General features: G+C 31.8%; 1 protein-coding gene across 1 annotated transcript in view; it reads left to right on the top strand.

Annotated features, from left to right (window-relative positions):
- The first annotated feature begins 6,138 nt into the window (after positions 1-6,138).
- Positions 6,139-10,406, top strand: part of ly97.3 (lymphocyte antigen 97, tandem duplicate 3) — a 9,311-nt gene continuing 5,043 nt past the window's right edge. Inside the window, exons 1-2 of the mRNA XM_030160558.1 lie at positions 6,139-6,156; positions 6,472-6,549. Coding sequence (XP_030016418.1) covers positions 6,498-6,549 — 52 coding nt within the window. The 5' untranslated portion in view covers positions 6,139-6,156; positions 6,472-6,497. The remainder of the gene's footprint in view (positions 6,157-6,471; positions 6,550-10,406) is intronic.

Below are 10,406 nucleotides of genomic sequence, written 5' to 3'. Positions count from 1 at the left end.
CTCAGGAGACCGAAACAAAAGAGTGAGAGAGATTTTGCTTTGATTGGGCTTTGAGAGTGATGTTGCCCAGAGTCAGGGTTGCAGAGTAATATTTGGGTTGCATCCAGATGAGGGGAGGCGCTCAGAAAACAAACATAGAGGGAAAGTTAACCCATAAAGACCCAAACAGCCACCAGTGACCAAAACTGTCTACTGATCTAAACCGTTTAATAACTGTTGATCCACTAATCCTGTCAGTACATGTAAATAATTGGTGTAAAATACAGTTGGTCATCTTTTTATGGTCATCAGATATGACCCATTTGGATGTTCAGAGGCTCCGTAGTGAACGTGGAAACATTCATCTTCTACAGCATTCATTCATCAGTCAAAAAAATTGTCATTTATCACCAGTTTGATAAATGACAGTGGATAGACACACTTAGTTTGTGTTCAGTTACTGATACAATTAGCTGAAAAAAAATCTTTATTTCTTCAGTTTTCTCTGTTTTTGATATAATAACCTTCAACTTTACTCTGAGCTTTTATGAACATCTACATGATCAGAAAATTAAATGTAGGAAAATACCTGATCTTCACTGAAAAAATGCAAACTAAACAAGATAATATTACAATAAATGGTGGTGAATCACTTTATTGATTATATACAAAGAAAAATTCATTTGGGAACTGCCACAAAAGGAGCGCTGGGTCTTCAAGGGTTAAAGCAGGGAGTGAAAGGACATTAACAACTAACACATTTGTCGTCCGAGAACCTGGACAAATGTAGAAATAATGACTTTGGGTTCATGTTTGAAGTGATTTAACCAAGTCTGATCGCAATCCATGTGAGAACCACAGCTTGGTGTATTATTTTAAAGCAGATTTTTCTGTATTTTTTCTTTCTTTCTGCTGTTTTTCTGCTGCTGAACAGTCAATGAAGACCTCAAACCAAAATGAAAATCCTGGAGGACAGACTCAAGGACCAGTGGTGGAATGTTTGACAGGTGGAACAAGAGGTTTTCAGTTTAAAGATTCAATGTGTACTTCAACTTTATTTTGTGTTCATTATTATTTATTTGTTGATTTATTTATTTATTTGTTGTTTTCAATTCCATCCATTTCGTCAAGATAATTTCTTGATGTACAATTTGATGTTTTGTTTCATTATGTACAGTACACTTGCTATGGTAGATTGCTTACTGTTTTTTTGTTGGGTTTTTTTGTATAGTGTAGGAGAGAAGCTATGTTGTGGATATTGTTTTGTATCATGTCGGTAAAACTTAAATAAAAAAATATTGTGGAAAAAACAAAAAGAAAAAAGATCCAGTGTGTAAAATGAAGGTAGATTTAGGAGGATATAACTGAAGAAATGGAATGTTATATTCAGAATTATATTTTCATTAGTCTAAAATCACAGGAAAATGACATATGTTGTGTTCGATGATCGTATAACGAGCAGTTAATATCTACAGAATGAGTGGCTGTCATATGTCTCCAACTGGATTTCCTCTTTTCCTTTTCTTTCATTATTGTGTTTGAGTTTTGAGCTGTGCTGCTTGGAGGTTTTTTTAGTGTCACTCATCAGAAATGTATTAATTCTTTTGAGCTTATCTTAATTCAAGTGACCTAAGAGAACACAAGACTTTTCCATTTTCTCTGCCTGTATTTGTTGTAGGTAATCATAGGTGTTTCTACACCAGTAGGGGGGTGAGGACAGCTGGAATTACCCTTCGCTGATCAGATTCTGTCTCTACTTTGTGTCTCAACAATGCAGCTAAGAAAAGCAGCCTCACATTTCTGTGACAACATGAAAAGACAACAGGTTGTGTGTAGTCTATGCTTTTCTCCCTTATTTCAGTCCTTGTAACTTTAATACCGTCTTTATTTTAAAGAACAGAATGGACAAAACAGAATGTTGGGCTTTTTGAGGCCAATGTATGTGACGGTGTGTTGGACTCAGATGTTCACAATATGCTATTTCATCACTGGATGTTAAATCTTACACATTGAACCTTTAAAACTAAAGAGTGTAGAACTCTGTTTTTCCTCTTTTGTTTCCTCCTTTCCAGTATTATACACCGACAATCAAACCATCATGACCAATGTTTTCCATCTTTTTTACTGTTACTATGGGAATAAAAAGTTCACATTTTTTGTTGCTTTAACATTTTGTTATTTTTACATATATACATATGTATATATACACACACACACACGTATTGATTCTATACTGTATGCTGGAGCTCCAGCAGATACCAGGAACAACGTCAGAGGTCTCTGTCCAAAAGAGCGCAGTCCCATGAAGAGCTAAGATCCTGTGCAGAACCCTCAGGCTCCCAGGCCTCTGGTAGACAGGACCTGAGCCTGAAGGAGACGCCGTACATGTGGGAGATATATATATATATATATATATATATATATATATATATATATATATATATATATATATATATATATATATATATATATATATATGTGTGTGTGTAGGTGTGTGTGTGTGTTTAAGTTTGCATGCTATTTTGTTTTATTTTAACCCATAAAGACCCAGTGCTACTTCTGTTAAGTGATTTATCACCATTTATTATAAAATTATCCTCTGTATTTTGCCTTTTTCAGTGAAAACCAGGCATTTTCCTACATGTAATTTACGTAAATGTTCATAACATTTCAGATTAAAGTAGAAGGTTACTATATCAAAAATAGAGAGAACTGAAGAAAAAGTGACCTTTTCAGCCAAGATATCAATAACTGAACATATACAAACATATATATATATACAATATACAATATATATAACATATACAAATATATACAAACAAATGTCTCCATCCACTGTCAGTGATCAAACTCCATGGGTTTTACTGGTGAATCAGTGTTGAATTTCCACGTTCACTACGGAGCCTCTGAACGTCCAAATAGGTCATATCTGATGACCATGAGAAGACGACAAACTGCATTTTACATCAATTATTTACAAGTATTGATAGGATTAGTGGCTCAGAAGTTATTAAACATATTAGATCAGTAGATACTTTCAGTTCATGGTGGATGGGTTAAAACAAGTATGACATACAGCATAGAACCACAAATCAGACATAATACACACAGTCATACTGAAACTTACTGAAGTAATAGAACCAGTTCGCATTACAACTCTTAGTCTTTAATCTATATTTTTATACAGATTTTTATGCGAGAGTTAAGGTTGAGTCGGAGTTAAATTCCTTGTTTGTATGCACAAACCTGGCCTGTAAAGTTCATTCTGATTCTAATTATATATTACATATTCCAAATTTAACTGTGCTACACTGTAAAATGTCTATTCTATATAGCTTATTATAGCTATTTGTAACTCATTTAAATTGATATGCTTGGGGAAAAAATGCACATTTTGAAATGATCAATAATCTGTGCATTTTGTTTGCAGCTTTACTCTGTATGTCTGTGTCTGTGTCTGAGTTTTGAATGATCTGAGATAACAGTGTTTTTTATTGTTACAGGAACAATGTCAGCCTCCACCCATTCTTCGTGACCAGACAGACAGACAAACAGGAGTGGTCACGTTACTAAACTGTGTGGGAAGTGATTCATTGCAGCTCTGTTCAATCTTTATTTGATCTGTTGAAGCAGAGGTCTCATTTACAACACATCTGAGAAACATCAAGTAACAGCGGTGATAAAATAATGAAAAGGTAATTCTGTACACACTGAAAACTCAAGACTAATCAGAGGAATTACAACAAGAACAAGGGATAAAAACAGTAGAACATCAATAAAAAAAATACTAAGAATAACTGGAACCATTAAAATATAAGGCAAATGAATAAACTAATAGGTCAAGTCACGCAGTTATGTAGGGAGTGCCCGACTACATTTTATACTGTAATTCAAAAAGTATTTAAGATAGAGACATGAATAATACATCATTTTAAAGGTATGAACTAGTACTTGATGCTCATAAAAAGAAGCAAAAGATATAGTGTCATCTTTTGCCATAAAAATTTTAAAAACTGCATGGTTATGTAGGGAACAAAAATTAACATCTAAATTTTCCTTTATTTCTAAACGTTTTAAAAGTGCGGTTGCAAGTGTCTCCTAGCTATGAAAATTTGCTGAGATGTTCTTTAAGGTGTCTATGTTGATAAACTATGGATGCATTTTTAAGAAAAAAATCCTTCACAAGCTAGCTATTTCATGTTGAGACCTATTTTTGGTTATGTAGGGGAAAAAAAACACTTTTTTTTTTTACATTAGTGACAAAATAATCTTAAATTCCAATGAAACCGTGCTTAAACAGAGGGTTAAATGCTTACTTTCAGAAATTTCCATTGGTTTAGCTCAACTGAGTAATTAGTGATAAAAAAAAAAAAAAAACACGTTTTTTGAGAAAAGTGAAATTCCCTACATAACCGGCACCATCTGATATTATGCTTAAAAAAGCAATTCACACCAATTTTTCAGACAAAATGATTCTTATAATGATAAAAGGATGTAAAAAAAAAAAAAAAAAAAAAGTCATAGAACTATATTAACCCTTTCATGCACGAATTATGAGAACCTTAATCAAGATTTTTTTTCCCGAGTGTTTTCATTTCTCTTTAAACATGAAAAAAAAATCAATGTGATTGAAAAATTTCTTATATAAAACATAAAAAATAGACAAAATAAATAAAAAGTATTTAAAAAAAAACATTAAAAAAACGAAAAAAGTAAAAAAAAAAAAAAAAAGTATAATAATAATAATAATAACAATAATAATAATAATAATAATAATAATAATAATAATAATCAGCTGGACACCTTGCATTTAATTTTTGAAACAAAGAAATATGTATTCACTGATAAACTGTGTGAAAACTATGAGGGCGGGCTTGTGATTCTGGGGGTTTATGTTCAGGGGAGATCTACACAAGGTTACCAATTCATGTCAGAAAAGATATGTAATGTCTTAAAACTTTAATAAAGATATGTGGAAAAATAAACAACAAAAAACAAAAAACAAAATCCATGAATACACAAGAGAACAGCTGTAGAATAGCTGTCCACTGTAGTGACCAGTATACATGAAAGGGTTAAAAACAGAAATATATAGTTGAGATTTCAAATTATAGCAATGATAAGTTATGTTATTATTCATTCTTACAAAACTAGCCAAGGGACTGAATTTAGTTCATATAAAAAGTTGCGTAATTTTCTTGAAAATCCTTTTTTGGCAAAAATTTTAGTGGATTTAGAAACTTAAAATGTTATGCTATACAGTTTGAAATCATTATCTCAATTCTAATTTTTTGATTCAAAGTCAATAAGCGCGTGACTTGACCCTAATACAAGAGCAACTAGGAGTAAAAAAAAAAAAAAAAAAAAAGAATAAAAATGTAACCTGATTGGAATTGTAGAGGTCAGTAAACACAACACATCTCAGCATTTGTTCTATTGTTGGTTTGCAGCTTTAACACAAATTTTCACCCTTTACGCTGATACTTTGTCATTTTACAGGTATTCGGTTTGTTGAAAACAAGTCAGGCTTTCAGGCTTTTAGCAGGAATGACACTGACACAAACTCACTTCTCTCTGAACCTTAGGAGGCTGAAGGGAATGCAAATTCTTATCATCTTCTTACTGTACAGTGTTAAATGTTACTCACTCCTGCAGACTTAAAGGCATCTACTTTAAGTGCATAACAGCTTATAAGTGCCACAGTCTTTCTTTCTCTTTGATTAGTCTGATATCATCTACTACTTCAAGTTCTTGTCATGTCACTCTTAAAGAACACTTAAATGAAGGTATTACAACTCATACAGGTGACATATAACCCACCTGAAAGCAAACAAACCGTACCTTCGGCTAATATCGTCTGGTGCTTTTATGCTGGAAACTCCATTTTTACACATTTCTCTTTGAGTCTGTGACAAATGCAAAGATGAATGTTTGCCAAAGTCTCATATATAACATATAGTAGTAGACAAAGGGTGGACATTTGCGCAATAAATCTAAGCATTAGAAAAGTGTAAACCCTGTACAGTGTGTCTAGGGTGCGTGAGCTGTAAAGTATATAGACTTAACAGAGATACACCCCATAAAATGACGTTACAGTGACAGGGCAAAGTATAAAAAGGGAAACTCAGTAAATCTATCTCAGTTCCAGGCAGAAGCTGACACAGACAAACCTGCACGGTATGTATTCAAACTCCACTTATTTCACTGACTTCATGTATTTAACCTTAAATATCACTATGACACGTCTATAATAACTATCATATTAGCTTCAGTTATATCTACTATTCCTATGGCAACGTCATTATCAAAATGTCAACATCAATTGTGTGTTTTTTTGACATTTTCTTTCATTTAAACCATAGATTTTGTATCACTTCTCTAAAATAATGAGATAATCTCCACTAAGACACAGTACGGAGTCACGTCTGGCTCATGAAGTATTTATTGCTAACGGTATTGTACATGTTATCAAATGTGTGCTCTATCTCTCAGTCACTGAACTCAGTCAACTCAACAGAATGATGAAGCTGTTAGTCTTGGCTTTAACCATCAGCCTGCTGTTTACAGCCGGTAAGTCTGTCACTGATTCTCCACTGAATAAACACCAACTCAGCTGCTGGTGCAACAGCAGGGCTGGGTTTGTACTGTACGAGAACACAGTCTTTGTTGTACAGAAGTCTATTTTCATCACTTAGAAACAAAGAAGATATGCAGAATTTATAATATATGTATGAAATATAAGGACGTATTTTGTAACTATTACTTACTACCTGTAATTTTGTCTTTGTAACTCATGTTGACTTGATAAAACACAATTAATCTTTAACCCTTTCATGTATGAGTTATGACAACCTTAATCAAGATTTTTTTCCTGAGTGTTTTAATTCCTCTTTAGGCATGAAAAAAATAATGCCATTGAAATTTTTTTTATGAACCTATTTTTCATGGAGTTGCAAAAATGTTCACTCAGCTGGACACCATGCATTTAATTTTTGAAGAAAAGAAACATGTATTTACTGACATACTATGTGAAAACTATGGAATTATTATTATTATTGGTAACACTTTACTTGAAGGTCTAGTTTATAATGCATGAAGCGCATATTCATAAGACATTACAATGCATTTATAATGCATTATAAAAGTCATTACAACAATTTATGATCATGTAAAACAACTTATTCCAAGGTTAATAAAGTATTATAAGTGTAGGCATAAAGTATTATAAATCCAGCTTTCATAATGTTTTATACATCCATACCAAAGTGACAACAGTGTTTGTAGGAAGAACCTCAAGTCCTCAGTTACAGAACACATTATCAATTGTATGATATAACACAAGAATGATGACTTATGAGCACTATCTGCTGGCTCTAAGTAAAGTGTAAGTCAAAAATTATACATCAGAGTGTTCTTAATAACTCTTTATTTTGCAAAAACAAAACATTAAAAGAACAGAGTCAGTAAATAGAAGTGTTACATGTTGCTTTATACATAAATAAAAAATAATGTGGCAGCTCTAAATCTTTGTTAATTCAAACACATACTTTTTTTTTAAAAATAAATATGAAATCGCTAAAATAGATGGCTATAGGGACCAGTGAAAAAACTTAACAAAAGTCCTCCACCTAAAAAAATGAATTCCTTCCCACTGCTTTGGTATGGATGTATAAAACATTATGAAAGCTGAATTTATAATACATTATGCCTACACTTATAATGCTGTATTAACCTTGGTATAAGTTGTTGTACATGATCATAAACTGTTGTAATGACTTTTATAATGCATTATAAATGCATTATAATGTCTTATGAATGTGTGCTTAATGCACTATAAACTAGACCTTCAAGTAAAGTGTTACCCTGTTATTTTATTTTATTTTATTTTTATTTTATTTTATTTTATTTTATTTTATTTTATTTTTATTTTATTTTATTTTATTTTATTTTATTTTATTTTATTTTATTTTATTTATTTTATTTTATTTTATTTTATTTTATTTATTTATTTATTTGTTAACCTGTCTTGTCCAGCATCTTAACAGTAGAATGGTAGTCTGGCTGCCTTTTTGTGCTGAACAAATTTGCTTTGCCAAGGGAAACTTTAATGAGGCTCCCCTTGATATTCTACTGTCTTTATTATGAGTTTTGTTGAATCACATTTCAATGAGACCGACATGAGATAGGTTAGTTTTACCCGACTGATGATGTGTTGTTGCAATAGTAATCCTGCTTGAAACACGTATTTACTGACAGACTGTGTGAAAACTATCGACTATTTTTTTTTTTTTTAATGCTGCTAATCTAATGTTTTGTCATTTTAACATACTCTAATACTAGTTACTACTCACTTTATGTCGATAATATGCAAAAAAAAAAACAAAAGTTAAAAAAAAAATGTTAATTACAGTCTAATAATAATAACAACAAGCAATTGATTTACACTCAAACATGTTAGTGCAGATCAGGGTTATCAAGAACAGCAAAGTTACAGTAATGGTATGAATGTCAGTGTATGGGATGATCCATTGTGTCGGCTGATATGGAACTAAAACAATAAAATCCATGAATATACAAGAGAACAGCTGTAGAATAGCTGTCCACTGTAGTGACCACTATGCATGGAAGGGTTAACAGATGATATTTATTACTTCACTAAGTAAGTGATAATCATAAATAATCATAATTATGTCTTTCAACACCAGTGGTTCCTAAATTGCATGCCCCTCCAGGATTTAATCTTACAAAAACACATAATAATTTTCCTTTTAGCGGAAGGAATGTCAGTCGTCTAGTCCATCCACTAGTCACCGACAATGTCAAATGTTAATGTACTCAAACACAAGTGATTTATTTTCCACTGTCAAAACTGTGTTTACTCAAGAAAAATGATTTGAATGGTTGAATGTGGATACAGAGAGTCCGTCCAATTTGTTCATGTTTTAGCTTTCTTTACAAAGTCTCTCTCCACTAAACGCACATTCATTATCTCCTCTACATTCATTTTCAGCCAATTACCGTTACCTCAGTTTGACATGAATCATGTTTTCATTTCCAGATTTGCCTTAGAGAGAAAGACAGAACAGACTGATGTTAAAAAAATTAACTACCACAGCAAAAGCATTGTGTTACATTATACTCCAGTAAAAACACATCTGCCCATTTGGGGCCTGACCACACATTTGGGAAATGTACTTCTAGTTCCTATTAGTACATGTTAGTAACTTAAAACAATTACTTGCTGGCTTATTACTGTGAATTAATTATTAACAATTATGAGTTAGTACTGATAAGACCTTTTTATTCTTAGTAACTAAACATTCATTTCCCAGCTCTCGGTTATTTAGATTAAATTATGACTTAGTTTCTGATAATTATTCCTAGCTATCTTATAACGTCATCGTAATTTAAATTTAGTCATATTTACTTGTTAGCGCATAATTATGACTCAATATCTGATAATTATTATGTAATATGTCAGACTTATAACACATTAACTAATAACACTGGTCTACAATTTTTTAGGAATGATTTGCTTCAGACATTAAATGTGCTAAATGTTATGTATTTTAATAAGATTAATTGGAAAATAAATGACAAAAGTGCCGGTTTGCTAATGTTTTCAAGGTATATGATTAAGTGTTATTACACATACATATTGGTTTATGTACATTTATATAATAGTTTTATAAATCTTCCACTAAATAGAACCTGTAAAGTGAATGTATTCTAATGTGCAGACAGTGTTTTGAAGTAGATCTTGTGGCTCTGAGACAAATATTCCTTTTGAGTCAAACCCATTCTCTCGTTAATTCTTGAATTTCACATTTTGACCCAAGGCTGTATCTTGGAAAGTTCAGCCAACCAGCATTTTTTACTTGATTTTTCTTTATCAGTGACTCTCATGTGGTAAAATGTCATTACTTTTATTATTCTGGAAGCATTTACCTTGTACACCAGTGTAATTATGATAAACTAGGGCCCATCTCATAACTATGATTTCCTTGCCCTCTCATAATTATCGTTACTATCTGATAATTCTGCGTTATTACTTCATAATTATGAATTAATATCTCATGTTTACTTGATAACTAATATTTATTACTTAGTAACTAACCATTTATTGGGCCTTTTTTTTCTCCTTTTTTTTTTTTCCCTTTTTTTAATACTGTTCCCTAGTCTCACCATATTTACAGTACTGTGCTGAGGTCTGAGGCAACAACTACAAGACCTCATTACAGCCACTAACTATTATTCAAATAGAACAACACGGATCATTCATAACATTGGCTACCAGGAACACACAAACTCATTATTCTTACTGTCAAAATTACTCAAGTTCACAGACATTGTGGACTATCAAACAGCTCAAATAATGTACAAAGCTAAAAAATAATCTTTTACCAAAAAATATACAGAAATTATTC

This window comes from Sphaeramia orbicularis, chromosome 17, assembly GCF_902148855.1.
Source record: "Sphaeramia orbicularis chromosome 17, fSphaOr1.1, whole genome shotgun sequence".
NCBI classification, from domain to species: domain Eukaryota; kingdom Metazoa; phylum Chordata; class Actinopteri; order Kurtiformes; family Apogonidae; genus Sphaeramia; species Sphaeramia orbicularis.
Note: the sequence above shows the minus strand (reverse complement) of the source record. Positions and strands in the feature narration are given on the sequence as shown.